Raw genomic sequence first — 17,131 nt, 5'->3', positions numbered from 1 at the left:
TTCAGCCTCAGCGGTCCTGCCTTGAGGGAAGCTTTCACCCTTCCCTTCACAAATATTATGGGGCGTACAGCATGCGGCAATAAGCATAGAAATATTGTCATCAGCCAGGTCCAGCCTCCCACACAGGCAGCGCCAGCGGGCCTTTAAACGGCCAAAAGCACACTCAACTGTCATTCTGTACTTGCTTAGCCTGTTGTAAAACTGCTCCTTGCTGCTGTCAAGGTGACCCGTGTATGGCTTTATAAGCCACGACATTGAGTAGGCAGGGTCTCCCAGGATCACAAAGGGCATTTCGACTTCTTTCCTGGACTAAAAGATCACCGTAGAGGAAGTCCCTACTTGCAGCTTCCTGAACAGGCCAGTGTTCCAAAAGATGTGTGCGTCATGCACCTTTCCAGACCAGCCTACGTTAATGTCCATGAAATGCCCATAGTGATCCACAAGCGCCTGGAGAACCATAGAGAAATACCCCTTCCGATTAATGTACTAGGTGGCTAGATGGTCTGGTGCCAGAATTGGAATATGCAGGCCATCTATCGCCCCTCCGCAGTTAGGGAAGCCCATTTGTGCAAAGCCATCCACAATGTCACGCATGTTGCCCAGAGACACGATCTTTCAGAGCAGGATGCGATTAATGGCCTTCCACACACTTACGTAAACACGAATCCAACGGCCAACTTTCCCACTCCGAACTGGATAGCGATCGATCGGTAGCAGCCTGCAGTAGCCTGCTTCCACAGTGCAATCCCACGCGTGTCTCCAATAGCAGGGTAGCTTTCATTCTCGTGTCCTTGCACTGCAGGGCTTGGGCGAGCTCACCACACAGTCCCATGAATGTGGTTTTCCTCATCCGAAAGTTCTGCAGCCACTGCTAGTCATTCCTGACGTGCATGATGATGTGATCCTACCATTCAATGCTTGTTTCCCGAGCCCAAAAGCAGCGTTCCACTGTGGTCAGCACCTCTGTGAATGCCACAAGCAATCTCATGTCATAGCTACTACGTGTGGCGAAATCAATGTCAAACTCCTCTTCCCTTTGTAGTTTAAAGAATAACTCCACTGCCACTCATAACATGTTAGTGAGAATGAGCAGCATATTGGTCAACAGTGCAGGATCCATTCCTGCAGACCAAAGAGGCAGAGCGCGCAGTACACAAACCATTGAAAGATGGCACCAAACGCGGACGGAAGCTCAGGGATTGCTAGAATGCGAAGCAATGCATCATGAGGCACTGGGACAGAACCCAGCATGCCACGCGACCCCCTCCACCTTCCCACAACTCTTAGTGGCAGAAGAGGAAAAGATGCTCTGTGAGATAGCTGCCCAGAGTGCACCGCTCTGAATACCGCTGCAAGTGCCGCAAGTGTGAACACACTATTGTGCAGGCAGCTGACACTGTGAACACACAACAGTGGTTTCCCTTGAGCGCTCTCTGACCAGCGCGTAACTCTGCCAGTGCAGACATACTCTATGTGACAGCAGAGTGATTACTGTTATATAATATTAGGCACATTATCTCCAGCATTTCCAAATATCACTGACTTGAGTGGAGAGAGAGAGACAGATACACACTAAGCATCAAGCTTCCGTCTCCTTTGTGGCAGTGCAGACCATGACCACAAGATCAGCCATAACAATATCAAAATTAAGACAACCTAGCTTTAACAACTGGAAATTTTATGACCAACTAAAAGTCAAATTAGCATTTAAAAAGCATATTTGCATGTATGAGATGTCCCTGAATATAATAATATTAAAAAAGACAAATGAAACCCAGATAACTTACCAATTTTAAGTCTCCACAGCTGTTGGCAAAGCAGCTTTCTTCAACCAACTCATTCACTTTTTTTTCTAACTGTCTAATCTTTTCTTCTGGACTAAAATTGGGTAAATAATGCATCATTTATCTTATGCAAATACCAGTAATAAACTATATTCAAAAATCATTATATTAAAAATAATGTAATGTATTTATAGCTGTCTTGGATCTCATTAATATGCTATAGCATCTGACATTTCTTGATGGACAACACAACTGTAAAAGTGGCCGTTTGTGACTGCACTATCAGAAGTTCTATCAGTAATGTAGGCTAGTGAAGAAAGTAAAGAGAAAATCCTGCAGTTTCACCATTTTCAGCGAGCGATCCATTTAATGACAGAAAAGAGGTTTGGGTTATTGGGCTCTGATCCTCTTAATGTAACAAGCCTCAACTTGAGCTGTTTGGGTAAAGATAGTATGGATACATGCATTGGGTGAAACTTTTAAGCACCCAATGGAAATCCAATATTGCATATGTACTATTTTAAAGAGCTAGTTTAATCAAAAGTAGAAATTCAATTTGTAATGATAATTTTTTAAACAGTGTCAGCACAACTTTTCATCAGAATTACAGATTTTATCAAAAGCTGTGATTGATCCAGAATTATTTAATCTGTGACAAAAAATTAGCTGCATAATAATCTGATTATTTCCCTTCTTTCTCCACTTGCAAATGTCCCACTACCCCTGGCATTCAGGAAGCTCAATGGCCCTGCATGAATCCCTCCTCCCCAATCTGTTTTGTTCCAAGTCTCTAGCACCATCCAACATTTACACTAGATTAGTAATATTCACCACCTCAGTTCTGGCATATGTGAAATCTGTTTGGCTTATGAGATCCTAGAAAGAAGGAACAGAGGGAAGAAGTGGTAAAATTTACTGCGTCTTTCCTAGTGGGAAGATAGCAGGATTTTCAGGGTACCAATCTACAAGCACCACTGGCATCCCTTGCCAAGCAAGTACTCTTCCAGTCCTCTAACGATCTGATCCTTTTCTGTACCACAGCACTCAGTGATGACAAAGGCCATACCTATATTCAGGATCCTGAGCCACAAACAGAGCACAAAATACAAGAGTGGGGTGGGAGGAAAGCTAATTGTTTTTTTAACCACCAGAGGCCCTATTCTCTTTCTGCAGTATATGAACAACCACCATGACTTCAACAAGAATCACACTTAAACCCCAAGCCTGCAAAAACCTACGGACACACTTAACTTTAGTAGCGTAAGTAGTTTCATTGAAATCAATAGGACTATTTATGGTGGTATCACATTGGTCCAACATTATTTAATATTTTTATCAACAATCTAGATGATTACATAAAATCTTTTGTAGTAAAGTCTACAGATGACACAGATTGCTGGGGTAGTAAATAATAAGAGGCATAAGTTACTGTTACAGAATAATCTGAATCACTTGGTAACCTTGGAATCTGTGAATTCCCCGGTCATCCCGTCCCTCCATGGGTCATGGAGGTAACAGGATCACTGCATTGCCCTGAGCATGCTCTTAATCAGGGGTGGGCAAACTACGGCCCACGGGCCGGATCTGGCCCGTCAGGGCTTTGGATCTGGTCCGCGGGATTGCCACCCCTGTGGCGCAACAGGACTTAAGGCAGGCTCCCTGCCTGCCCTGGCCCCGCACCACTTCCGGAAGCAGCCAGCACCACATCCCTGCAGCCCCTAGAGGAGGAGGGGGCAGAGGGCTCTGCGTGCTGCCCTTACCTCAGGCACCACCCCCCACAGCTCCCATTGGCCGGGAACGGGGAACCGCAGCCTATTATCCTATTATCAGAGCCCTCTGTGGCCCCCCCCTCCCCCTCCTGGCTCCAGGGGCCGCAAGGACTTGGTGCCGGCCGCTTCTGGGAGCAGCATGGGGCCAGGGCAGGCAGGGAGCTGGAGGCCACACCCCAAACCCCTCTTGCACCCCAAATCCCTGCCCTGAGCTCCCTCCCACACCCTGCACCCTGACCTGAGCCCCCTCCCACACCCTGCACCCCAACCCCCTGCCCTGAGCCCCTTCCTGCACACCGCACCCCCTCCTGCACCGCAACCCCCTGCCCCAGCCCTACATTCATGGCCCTGCATGCAATTTCCCCACCCAGATGTGGCCTTTGGGTGAAAAAATTTGCCCACCCCTGCTCTTAATACTTGCAGCTCCACATTAAGACCATGAAAATAATCAAATCCCATGTTTCAGGACTTCACCTGCAGGGAACAAGAAGGCATCTCCTGACCTCATGCACTACTGGTGAGATGTATTCTTAGGGTGAGGATGGGGTTCACTTTCTTCTGAACCATCAGAGACACAGCTAGAGATGAAACACCAGTTGGAGTGGACCAGTGCTCTGAGATGGTACAGAGAATCCTCTTAGATGTCTGGCTGGAGTTTCTTGCCGACATACTTAGGGTCAAACTGATAGCTAGATTTGGGATTGGGATGGTATTTTTTCCCCTAGGTAAGATTGACAGGAAATTTAGGGGGTTTTCACCTTTCTCTGTAGCACGGGGTGTGGATCACCTGCTATGATCATCTAGGCATAATAAATTCCATGCCACTGCAGGGGCCTCAAGCATTGGTGGCACCTCGGTCTCTCCTGTTCTTTGACTGAATTACATAACAGTTTAGCTTCCCAAGGACCGAAATACTTTAGTCAATCTAAAATAACTAGACTGAATGTAAGGATATCTGTGTGACAATTAATAGGGAGGACAGCGTAGATGATCTAATGGTCCCTTCTGGCCTTGAACTCTATGAAATCTAGTAAAGTTAAGCATATGCATGTTTGCAGGATCGGGCCTCTTCCTGCAGAAAGAGAATCTGGCCCCTTGGCTTCCTGAGTACCATGTTGTTGTGATTTTTCTGAGAATGCTGAAAGCATTTGTTTTGAAACAGAACAACAAAAATGTGGCTACGTACGTATCTTCATTTTTCATTTCTAAAGGAGGAGCAGGACCTCTTGCTTGACCAAGTGGATCAAATACAGAACCTGCAAATTAACACATGGCACTTAGAACAGTAAATACTATGAGAGACAGTGAATTCCATGACAGACAGTGAATGCTATCCACCCTACCTCTCAAAGCTGCTTTAGTGTAACCTGCTGCATGAACTGCTGTAAGAGGTCGAGCAACTCCATCCTTAAATTAAAAGAAAAAAAGACATTTTTATGAATGAAAATATTCTGAAAACCAAAAAGCAGAGGGATAAGTTACATATTGGAACATAAGTGGGAAGCATGCTTTAGGGTTGATACAGACTGACCTAGTATTAGTAAGCCTCGTTTACGCTGAGCAGTGTCTTTCACAACCCTTAGGTATATTGTAACAGACTTTACAGTAGCAAAATATATATTGCAATCATTTCTAAGTAATAAATGTTACAAACTGTTTTATTCACATATCTTATTCCAAATGCCTTTTTACAAAGACAACCCTAATCTTTTTTGTTGCCGATAATTTTAACATATGCCTTATAATTGTCTCTGATTTTTAAAATATTCTTCTTAAGAGCTGGCCTGTTAGACTAGTGGCTCGGTAATGTGCTGTCACATGCTGCCATGCTGAGTGTCAGAGTTTTTTTTTCCTGGGCAGCAAGGATTGAGAGCCCTGAGAAATTATGGGTCAGATTGAGTGGAATTGGACAAGATAAAGAGGCACAAGCTATCTAGAAACCAGCTGTAATTCAGTAGCTGAGAAATCTCCAAGCTTGGGAGAGTTCACAGCTGGCAAAGAGACAGCATATCCACCTCTTGGAACATGTGCATTAAAAAAGAGAACATTCACAGTATAACTTCAGCATACTGAGCCCACGCTCAAAGTAAATAATAAAATATTACCTGTATAGCTCCTGTCATTGGTCTCCCCATTGATGATGATAATGCTGTCTTTGACTACCAAAATAAAAAAAATTAAAATTAACAATCATAAGCTCTTTTTCTAATTTAGAAGTTTAAAACCAAAACTATAAATACTTAAATATGTAGCGTTTCTGTCTCATGAATGTACAACTTTAGGATACAATCCTGCTCCCCTTGAAATCAATAGCAAAACTTGCATTGACTTCACTGAGGCAGGATATGCTTCCATTATAGGGCATAAATATTATGAAGGTACCTGGTAGCAATTCCATAGTTATGATTGAGTTCTAAAATGGATTTAAAATTAAAATAAATTCCTATTTTTCTCTAGAAGAAAGAGAAAAGCCTTGTAACATTTCACAGATTTTACGCCCTTTGGATTTTCTGTATACTTTTTGTTTAGTCTCTGTTCATCAGTTTTTAATGGACTCTGGTTGAAATTTGTCCATGGCAGTCGTACATTTCATTATTGACTTTTTTTTTTAAATTGCCAATCAACACAAATATTAGTAGAGAGGTGTATCCTGATAGACCTGATACAATAGATAATTTTTATTTTTTAATTAGATTTAGTAAGACTTTGGCTGTTGTTCATGTTATAACTACAGGTTATATGCTTTATACCTAAACTAGGGATGTAAATATTGTTTAAAAAGTTAACTGTTTAAAGGGTTAAAATTCTATTGTTTAAAGGGTTAATCGATTAAAGCGGGAGGACTGGGGCTGTTCTGGCAGTCGAGGCGGGGCAGGGGCTGGGATCGGTCAGCCGGCCAGGAGGCTGGGGTCAGCTGGCCGTCCAGCCGGGTGGGTGCAGCTGGGGGCCAGTTAACATTTTACATCCCTAACCTAAACCTGATAAAATGGGGCCAGGTGACCATAAAAGCTTTTTCACTGTGAACTATGCTTTTCTGTCAGATTTTATCCCTCAACCGAGAAGGTATATAAGGGTTAATTTGCAACAGCTAATTGATAATATGTTCTCCATCACCACTTCTATCCCCTTCCCTGCCACCTAAGCATCTTCATTTATAAACAGTTACTGCTGCTGCATGCATAACACACATGACAGCAAATAAATGAAAAGTTAAGCCACCTAACAGTAAAGACCATCTACTTCTCCAGCCACAGGCCCCCACCTTACTATAGTGATAACTACTGTATACCATAGACCATGCACCACAGCTTAAACTTTGTCCCACTAGAGATTCTTTCTGAATAAGATATTTAAGATGCATCCATTCCTATCTAGCTACACAGTTAAAACTTGTACTCTCGCTATATTGCATCTTGATTACTGCATCATTCTTTTTTCTGGTTTTAACAAATGCAGTCTCGCCCTGCTCATATCTATTCATAATACTGCTGCAAGTATCATTTTCCAAGCCCGCTGCTTTGACCATGTCACTCATCTCTTTGATTCCCTTCACTGGCTTCCTCTTCTCAATTGTATCAAACATAAACTGCTTCTCTTTGCTTTCAAGTCCTTTCATGACATATCTCCCACACTATCATCTCTCTTCCAGTATTGAAAGGTTGACTCCTGCCTCTAATTACCTCATTTATGTCAGCCTTTATCGCACACTTGTTAAATTTTCAAGCACCTTCATTATTTCTCCCAAGTTTACCTCTCATGCTTGGGACAAGCTCCCTGTAAACATCTGAAAACTAAACTCATTATCCCCCTTCAGAACCTTCCTTTGCAGTGAGGCCCATAAAAACATTGACAACAGTTAGACTGTTAGAGTGCTGAGACCAAAGCATAGCCATTCTGATTATTACTTCTCATTACGCTTCCTTGCACTTCCCCATTGGTCTGTTTATATCTGTTTTTTTTCTCGTCTTATACTTGGACTGTAATCTCTTCAGAGCAGGGAGTGTCTTTTTGTTCCATGTTTGTAGAGTGCCTAGCACAGTGGGGTCCTGGTCCATGACCAGAGCCCTCACCTGCTATAATACAAATAATAATAATGCCAGCGTTCCATTACTGTGGGAACTGCCCCTCTGCACACAGCCCTTTACCAAATTAACGTCTCCAACCACCACTAATTACTACACCAAATATCCAAAACTATGAGTGCTGGGGGGGGGGAATAATATGATAAAGGGGTGTGACCTGATCAAAGGACAGGGGCAGAGAAAAGCCTACAGTGCAGTGATTTTCAATGGGACTTAGGTGCTTTTGAAAATTCTAACCAGCAAGCTTGCTTAAGAGATAGCTAAAGCAATATACCTGTCTAGAGAAGCACATACTTAAAGGGTCTTAACACTGAGGAGGATGAGGAATTTTAAGGTGTTCCAAAACGGTGTAACTAGAAGTAATGACATCAAATTAGACAACAGGAAAATTATGACTATTGGGAAAAATTTCCTGACAGAAGTCCAATGTACTGTGGAATAGTTCATAAGGGTAATTATATTGCTTGAGTTATTTAAATAGGACTAGATAAAAAGCACTCAAGAATGTTCCTTCCAATTTAATCTTGCATTGGTAGTGGTATCCACAAGATGACCAAAGAGAAATCAGGCATCAAAAAAACCCTATAATTAAAGTAATTAACAATTAACTAGTTATTCAAATGATCTTGTCTATATTTAGGATTTAAGAACTAGAAAGAAATCTTTATAAATTTAAATGTAATTTGAAAATTCTTTACAATTTAATATTTACCTTAGGATCATGCAATTTCTACAGCATACTCCAAAACTGTCCACCACATAAACACAAAGGGTGCAGTCCAACTCTCACTGCAGTCAATGGAAGTCTTCCCATCAATTTCAATGCAAGTTCAATCAAACCTTTAATGTTGGATTCTGCCCTTTAATACAGTACCTAGGAAGCATAGTCGAGTATCTTGAAAAATCAGTAACTGTGCCCTGTCTAAGGGTATGTCTACACTCTACCCGCCAGATCAGCGGGCAGGGATCGATTTATTGCGTCTAGTCTAGACGTGATAAATCGACCCCCAAGCACTCTCCCCGACTCCTGTACTCCACCGCTGCAAGAGGCTCAGGCAGAGTCGACTGGGGAGGAGCAGCAGCAGCAGTCAACTCACCGTAGTGAAGACACTGCTGCGAGTAGGTCTAAGTACGTTGACTTCAGCTACGTTATTCACCCCCAGTGTAGATCGGGCTAAGTGCACAGTTGCTGATATTCAAAGTTAAGCAATGAGTGTGGCTCACTGGAGGAAAGGACTGAGACAAAAAGAGACAATGCTGTACATAGGATTTAGAGGGTTGTATATACTCAAGACTCCAGGTAGAACCTCTCTTTGATTAAGTTTAAAGCACAGAACTAAAACTTACCCCAAACCCTGTAGCTAAAGGTCGTGAAGCTGATGTGCCAGGAATTTTGGCTGTTATCTTCATTAAAAAAAACAAAAACAAACCATAATTAATCCAAATGTGATTACTCAGTCTTTTTACATAGGTTAATAAAACAAGTTCACAGAAATGATCATGCATTAAAAAAAGTACAGAAAGTTCTATAGTTATGTCTCTATGTTCAGTTTTATTTGTATAAACCATAGCTCCCTCTTTAAAATATGTACCTTTCTGGTGATTAAACTGCACATGATTCTTAATGGTTTCAGCTCTTGTTTAGAAGCACACAGTCCTTACAACAGAATATACATTTCAAAAGTAGGGTCTACATGTCAATTTTCCATTTCTTTTGAAAAAGGATGTAAGAGTTTTGAAGTCATAACTAAATAAAAGTAACCAAAGTCATTTGAATAAAATTAAATTGCAACAACACTCCAGAGTTCTGTATGTTATATTCCATTCTCCATCCCATGCTTGAGGTACCACGTCAAGGCCAATTTCCTTCTGGTTGGATGCATTATGCGGGGACCTTTTTTAGAATCTGTTACTTCATTCTAATCAATATCTGGCTCATTTTATCATATAGGAACAAGGCAGTAGTGCCTAGTGGTCAGGCCACTCTGCCATGTGGTATGGCCTTTTTAAGGATTTGAAGGATCCAACATAAAGACTAGAGGGGATAAGTAAAGCAAGTGGTCCTGGGAATGAACAGTACCTGGAAGGAAATCCTGATTTTTAAGGGCCTGGGGCAGGAGCCTTGCAGAGGGGGGCAGAGCCCCCCTACCAACTGGGAACGAGCTGGGAGAAGGAATGCTGTATCCTCCGTCATCTCAGGGAGATGCCAGTAGACACTGAAGAGAGTAAGAAGGCCCCTACATAAGTGAGGAGAAGGCTGCCTGGTGGATCCTGCTAGCCTCAGGATTAACTGATAAAAAAGTGGCAGCTGAGGCAGAAGCTGGTTAAGGCCCTACAGCTGGCTAAATTATAACCCAGCCCCAAAAGGAGGGTTGGGGCTCTTGCTATGAGGAGAGTGACTGACTAGGTGTTTCATTAATGTATACCTGCCCAAGGAGGGACTGTCTGAAGCATAACCTGAGCTTCAGGAGAAGGTCTCCTGAAATGGGACAAAGAGCTGATGAGGAGTCTTATAAGGAGCCAGAGCAAGGTGACTTTTGTTAGTTCCTCCACATAAGTCACACTTTGTAGAAACTTAATAAATCAGACCCCACAGAGGGGTGCATTCTCTTAAGTCAGTGTAAATCTCGTAATTGATTGAAAGAACCTAAGGGGGAGGGCACACAGTGGTGTGCTGGATAGGCTCACCCCCGACAGATAAACATAAGAACGGCCGTAGTGGGTCCAGCTTCCGGCAAGCAGAGGCTAGGGACACCATCCCTGCCCATCCTGGCTAACAGCTACTGATGGACCTATCCTCCATGAATTTATCTAGTTCTTTTTTGAACCATTAATCTTGGCCTTCACAACATCCTCTGGCAAAAGTTCCACAGGCTGACTGTGGATGCCTTGCCTTCTCCCCCGCCTCCCCCCGCCAACTTTTCTCCATCCAAATATTTAAGAAATAATCATGTATAAGAACTATACTTACTGAATGGTGGAAGTTTCAAATCTCATGCTGTAGCTCTAATAATTTTGGCCTTATATCTCACAAATGGCTAAACATTCCATCATCATTTTAGCAATGCACTGAGCTTTAGACCTGCCCAAAGGCAGTGGGTGGCAAAGCCAAGATTAGAACCCAAACCTCCTGAGAATGTTTAGAAAAATTGCAACATATTTTAAAATTTACTTACTGGGGGTCTTCTACCATGACTAGTTCTCACAGCCTGCTGAAAAGCTGTGTCATTTTCTAAATCCTGAAACAAAAACAAAAAAAAAGTAAGACCTATCCAAAGAAAACAAAAAAAAATAGGTACCTAATTTGCTCCTACAGTACTTTACTATTGCCAGGGAGACGAGGAATGGGAGAGGGAGTGAAGGGAGGTACTGAGACTTGGCTGGGGGGGAAACCGGTTCCAGGCTGGAAAGGGGAGCTTGGGAGTTCCGATCTGTTCCCAGGCCTGATTTTGGGCCCTGCAGCAGTCCCTTCAGCCCCTCTTGGTCCCACCCTTGCCTCTGCCTCCCCTTCATCCCCACTAGGCATGCACAAGTATATGTGGAAGTGGACCTCCTACAATATTTCCACTGTGGGGGCACTAGCCCCTGTGTTAGGATGCCCTTGGATATTGCCAAATTACAGTTTGTAGTGTCAGTAAGCTATGATTATACAACTTAAAGAACTTTTAGTTTACACAAAGCAATATCAAAACAGAGTAACCACTGAATAGTAAAATACGGGGAGAAAATTGAGCTTGATTTATAATACTTAGTAGTTACCATACACAGCATTTTTATTTCTGTCTAAAGGAATGTACTAATTGGAATTCTTAACTGATCCTAGTGTGCATCTCATATTGCTATTCCAGTGACGAAATTTTAAAACAAACATATATTGGATATTCCGCTATTTATATATTTAAACATGCAGGGTGTAGTATAAATCTCACTAGCTTATGGAGGAGGAAACTATATATTGAAAATACACTATAATGATCAATGGACTAGATGACCTATTATGTCTTTTACATCACTTATTTCTATGATTCCATTATTTCATATAAAGGTACATGTGGTGAGGGACAGCTTTAGGGTAAAATAAATGAGTTCTAGAATGCTGGACCTAAGAAGTTCAAGTAGTTCAACACTGAACAGAAGCTATTGATTATGCTTAGTCTGCATTCTTATTTAATTGGGTTAAAATGATTTTATACAACAGTAGTTTTCCAAATATAATTTTATTTTGATAAATTAGTGTTTTTATTCTATTTAATACGTAAATTTGACTCAAAGAAAATCACAATGTGGTCCCATTGAAGGTGATGTCAAAACTCCCATAGAATTCAATGGGGCTAAGACTTCACCCCAGACGCCAAAACACAAACCTACTAAACCTCTACTTTTAAACAGTTACAATTTAATATTTTATAAATTCTAATCTTAACAGCAAATAGTTTTGTTATACACGTTCAAGCAGCATCTATCTCAGAATAGAAACCCACCAATGAAATTGTAACCACTCAAAATGATCTCCGAGATTGTTGATAAATCTGTATGGATGGGTGGATGAAAACTATCTTCAAACCAGCAAGCATTGCTGCTTTGTTTCTGATTATATCTAAAGCACCATCAAATGCCAACTCCAGTGAAGATTGCCTTATATCATGCACAAAGGCATGGCCTACATACATAAAAACTGAGAAATGATAAGTAGTTGTACCTCTGTGTCAAAGGTGGGGTTATAATCATTGTAGCCAGAATAAAGATCATCTTCATCTGCTTTAGGTGCCAGGTGGACATTTTGCATCATTTTTACCTAAGAAAAATTAATTATGCCAAATATTTTCTCAGCATCATCACAAGTCTCCTTACAATTGTAAAATCATGAATAGTACTGAGCTTTTTTCATTCACAAGAGCTAAAACTTTAGACCTAATCCAAACCTCACTGAAATTGAACCCTGACTTCAGCAGGTTTTGAATTAAACCTCCACAAAAAGCTTCAGCGTAGATTTAAAGGGACACAGTCCACTTGAAAGCGAATCTGTTTGAAAAAGTAACAAGCCCCGCTGAGGTCAAAGAGCTTCTGAGCAGAGCTGAAGCACCCGGGGTAAGGAAAACGGATTAATAATTGCCCCGATGCTCTAGCTCGTCCGGCCAGGCCTGTGGCGGGTCTCTGCTCTGGCAGAGATACAGAACTGAAGCTCGAACAGGCCGATCTCTGAATGCTCGCGCCCCGCGCCAGCGCTACACGATGCCGGGCAAAACGAGACGGGGACTTGTGGAATTCCTCAAATGCGGGGAGCCCGGGCCCCTCCCCCGGCCGGAGGGCGAGGGGCCCCACTGCGGTACGGAGCGTCCAGACACAGCGGGAGACATGGGCTCTGTCCCAAGGAGCCAGGGCTACCGCCAATGGCGCGGGGAGGGGAGGGAAACCGTTAGACGGCGCGATTCCCCGTTCGCCTCCGGTTCCCCAGTACTGCCCCCCGCCCCGCAGCTGCTCCTGCATCGACTCCAGCCCCGTTATCTTCCCGCTCTACCTTCTCCGGGAGCCCGCCCTGCGGCCCCGCTAGCAGGGGAGCCGGTAACAGGCCCGCGCCGCACGGGCTCCGGGCAGGGGTCGCTCCCACGGTCCCATCCCATAAGGCACCGCGGCGAGCGGAACGGGAGGGGGCAGTGCGTCCGGTTGCTAAGAGACGAGAGCGACTCGTGGGGGCCTAGGCCCGGGTCGCGCCAGAAGCAGCGAGGCTCCGCGCGCGCGCGCGCGCGAGCGATTGGCGCATGCGCTCTAGCAAGTCTGGAAGCCGCGGCTCACACTCGGCCCTGACCCTCAGAGGCGGCTCCCTGAGCAAAGGGCGGGGCCGGAAAGCGGAGGCGAGAGGCCGCCTCTACCCCAGTGCCCCGGCCTCTAGCTGTGCCGCGCCAGGGAGGCTGTAAACAGCTGCCTGCTGGAGGCTTGATTCGGAGGCAGGTCTTCCTTTTCCCTGCTAGGTTAGGCAGGTTCAGATGTGAAGCCTTGTCAGTTTCAGGAAAGCCAACCTGTTCCTTGTAAGTCCCTGGCCTTCTTCTCAGGCCCTGGCTTTGCTGCAGGGATGCTGTGGCTTAGACATTGGCTCTGGTGGTGGCCTCACGCTCCCCAAAACATACCAAACAAGTAACCCTGGCCTTGCTGAACGTGGAACAGAGAAAGGTGAAGCGAGCAACCGGCACAAAACGGAGAAGCTCCTTCATGACCCACAGTTCACAAAGAAAAAGATTTGGGGGGTGGATAATCAGCTGAACATGAGCGCCCAGTGCCAGGCTGTGGCCAAGAGAGCTAATGCAATCCTGGAGTGCATAAACGGAAATCGAGTAAGAGTCAAGAGATTATTTTTACTTCTGTATGTAAGCAGGGGAATAGTCCCGCTACTGTGGGGAACTTTCCTGGCTTCTGCACTACCCCAGTGAAGTGGGCTAATGAAAGGATCTGAGTCCTCGCTCCCACTTCCTTTACCCAGCGGCCTCCCTGCCCTTGAGGGCTCCCCTTCCACTCTCCTGTCTGGCAGAGTCCTCGTAACCCCAACAAGGCTGGGCCCAGGATTCCTGGGGGGCTCGACCCCCAGCCCTGCTGTGGTCACCTAGGACAGGGGCTAGGGTGTCCTCATCCAGGGTACTCTCTCTGCACAGGGCACTTCTCTGACCCAATGACCAAATGCAAATTATTTAATCAACAATTAATTTTAAAAAGAATAAGGAAAAATGGGAAAGGTTAAAGGAAACACATCACCCCGCTCTGTGGCAGGGAACATCACAAACAGTGTCTCTGGAATGTCAGGGCAGTTCACAGCCTGTTCCTTGTAAGTCCCTGGCCTTCTTCTCAGGCCCGGCTTTGCTGCAGGGATGCTGTGGGTTAGACATTGGCTCTGGTGGTGGCCTCACGCTCTAAGTGGTAGGACCCTTCTTCCCAGTGTTGCCCCCGCCCTGTCGGGGTTATGATCCAAGCCTGGCCTGCAGAGCCTCTTGGCTGAGGCATCTCCCTGTGCTGGGCCCACTGTCCAGGGTCCCCCTCCATCTCCCCAACTGCTCACCGCACCCTGCTCCGGACTGCTCCAGCCCCAGCTCCACCACTCTGTCTCTGCACTGCTGCTGCTGTTGCTCTACCTCCAGCTCCCTGGGCTGCTTCTCTGGCCCCTCTGGCTCTGGTTGCTGCAGCTCTGCTCCCAGGACAGGTCTGCACTGCAGGCTGCTTCTGTGATTCTGCTCCCAGCACTGACCTGCTTCATGGGCTGCTTTTCTGGTTCCTCTGGATTTGGCACAGCTCTGCTCCCCTGCTTACCTTGGGCCCCTGCTTTCTCCTTAGCTTTCTCCTCAGTCTGACCCAGGCAAATCCAGCTCACCCGGAAGACGGGACCTCCCTGGCCTCCTGACTCCCTGATTAGCCTGCTCGCCTTGTCATTCAGGCTGACCTGGAGCATTGGCCTCTCCCCATTGTTCCTGGGGGCTGTCAGTCTCAGGGTCCTGATTCCCCATCGACCCTTCCCCCTTTTTAGTATTGGGAGCTAGCAACTAAAACACCCCTTCTGAATGTTAGTAAGGGGGCAACAGTCCCCTTACATGTATTTGACACTGGTGCAATTGCTGCTGGATCCTCTAGCCAGTTCTGGTGACCACAACTAAAGAAGGATGTTGCTAAATTGTAGAGGGCTCAGAGAAAAGCCATGAGAATGATTAGAGATTTAGAAAACTTGGGTTTAAGTGATTTACTCAAGGAGCAAAATGTATTTAGTTTAAACAAAGAGAAGGTTAAGGACTGACTTCATTAGTCTACAATTACCTAAATGGGGAACAAATATCTAATCTATCAGAGAAAGATATATCGCAATCCAATGACTGGAAGTTGAAGCCAGAGCCAGCTGTAGGCCTGAGTAGCCTAAGTACCAGCTGTAGCCTAAGTAAGCTGGTGCCTGGGGCAGCGCTGCTGAAGGGGCAGCACTCCAGCTGTCGTTGGGGTGGAACTCTGGCAGCAGCCCCGGCGGCAATTTGGCAGCAGCCTCTCTCCCTTGTTTCCCGTAGCGGCAATTCAGTGGCGACTCTTCTTAGTTGGGTCTTGCCGTTGGTGGCAATTCAGCGGCAGCTCCCTCCGATGTTTCTGTTCTCTCCACCGGCAGCGTATTCGTCAGGTTTTTTGTTTGTTTTGTTTTTGCAAAAAACGTAAAGCCAGCCCTGGTTGAAGCTAAACAAATTCAGACTGGAAATAAGGCATTAATTTGTAATGGTGAGAGTAATTAACCATTGGAATAATTTCTCACTGGTCATGGTGGATTCTCCATCACTGACCATTTTTAAATCAAGATTGGATGATTTGTGGGGATTTCTATGACCTGTGTTATACAGGAGGTCAGACTAGATGATCACAATGGTCCCTTCTGGCCTTGGAATCTATGAATCAATAGGAAAAAAGATTAGTGAAAACTTTTAGGACCTGATCCTTCAAGAGAATTGCGTGGGCCACTGGGATAGATCAGGCACCTAAATATTATGGTTAATGTAGGTTGACTATTCCTGTTTGTTCCTTCTAGAATTCTGTGTAGCATCCATCATCATACCATCTAAGACACCAATCCTTCAAACACTTATGCATGTTCCTAATGTTATGCATGACCTATTGAGGTCCCTTCCAGTCCCACGATTCTATGTGAGTACTTTATGGGTTACGTTAAGCATGTTTATAAATTGTAGCCTGTGTGCTTACCAAGGGGCAGCATATTCTTCTGCTCATCTTTCCTCATCCTTTAGACCAGAAAATTAGGACAGTTGATGCTAATCCTATATCCTGTCAGAATACGCTTTCCCTCATTCACCTTTCCTCATCCCCTGATCCAGGGATAGCAAATTCTGACGGATGATCTGACAGATGCTATAGTTGTACCTGGGAAGAAAGATAAGCATTTTGATAGGGAGGCAAAAAATGAGATGCCCTCAATATGGGAAGTGTTTTCTAACTTCCGCTCTCAGCATCCTGCCAATCATACAGTGCAGAGGCTGGAGTCCCCGATGATCTAATCTTGACTGGCCTCCAAGAAAAGTTTGTCTGCTTTATTTGGAGTGGTGAGCATTGTATGCTTAGAGTGCGTCTTCTGTTTTGGTAATTCTTAACAGAGGTTAAGGATATTACTGTGTAAGGTTCTTTCACTGGTAAAAGGCCCTCAAACCTGCAGAAGATTATGCCCTGAGCCCTAGGAATTGGGTAAGGGTGGCTCTAAGCCCTAGGAACTGAATAAGGGTAGTTTCCTTTCACCCTGAGCCCTAGGAATTGGATAAGGGTTGGGGTGCTTAAATTAACTGGGTTATTCCTTGAGCCCACTGAAGGGTAACGGTGGGGTGCCCTAGAGTGTGTGGGTAACACATTCTGGCAACTCTTAATATGTTGCTCTATATTGCATATAATAGAAAGTCATAATATTTATAACTCATTTATTATTTGCATTGCCCTAGTGACTAGGAGCCCTACTCATGGACCAGAACCCCATTTTGGTAGG

At 44.6% G+C, this 17,131-nt stretch overlaps 1 protein-coding gene across 5 annotated transcripts in view; it reads right to left on the bottom strand.

Moving 5' to 3' along the window:
* Positions 1 to 13,331, bottom strand: part of IFT88 (intraflagellar transport 88) — an 88,179-nt gene extending 74,848 nt beyond the window's left edge. For 3 of the 5 annotated variants that reach the window (XR_006277611.1, XM_038409373.2, XM_043504275.1), the window contains exons 1-8: positions 13,154 to 13,331; positions 12,335 to 12,430; positions 10,812 to 10,874; positions 8,983 to 9,039; positions 5,659 to 5,712; positions 4,897 to 4,960; positions 4,740 to 4,809; positions 1,788 to 1,878 (exon numbers count right to left, since the gene is read on the bottom strand). Coding sequence is in view for 4 of the 5 variants with exons in the window: in XM_038409373.2 (XP_038265301.1) it covers positions 1,788 to 1,878; positions 4,740 to 4,809; positions 4,897 to 4,960; positions 5,659 to 5,712; positions 8,983 to 9,039; positions 10,812 to 10,874; positions 12,335 to 12,424 (489 nt within the window). In the remaining variant the exon portion in view is untranslated. The remainder of the gene's footprint in view (positions 1 to 1,787; positions 1,879 to 4,739; positions 4,810 to 4,896; positions 4,961 to 5,658; positions 5,713 to 8,982; positions 9,040 to 10,811; positions 10,875 to 12,334; positions 12,431 to 13,153) is intronic. The other 2 variants (XM_043504273.1, XM_043504274.1) reach the window with 2 other exon arrangements.
* Between the last annotated feature and the right edge of the window lie 3,800 nt (positions 13,332 to 17,131).

Source organism: Dermochelys coriacea, chromosome 1 (assembly GCF_009764565.3).
Source record: "Dermochelys coriacea isolate rDerCor1 chromosome 1, rDerCor1.pri.v4, whole genome shotgun sequence".
Classification (NCBI taxonomy): domain Eukaryota; kingdom Metazoa; phylum Chordata; order Testudines; family Dermochelyidae; genus Dermochelys; species Dermochelys coriacea.
The sequence above is the reverse complement of the archived record's forward strand: the minus strand, read 5'-3'. Positions and strand labels throughout refer to the sequence as shown.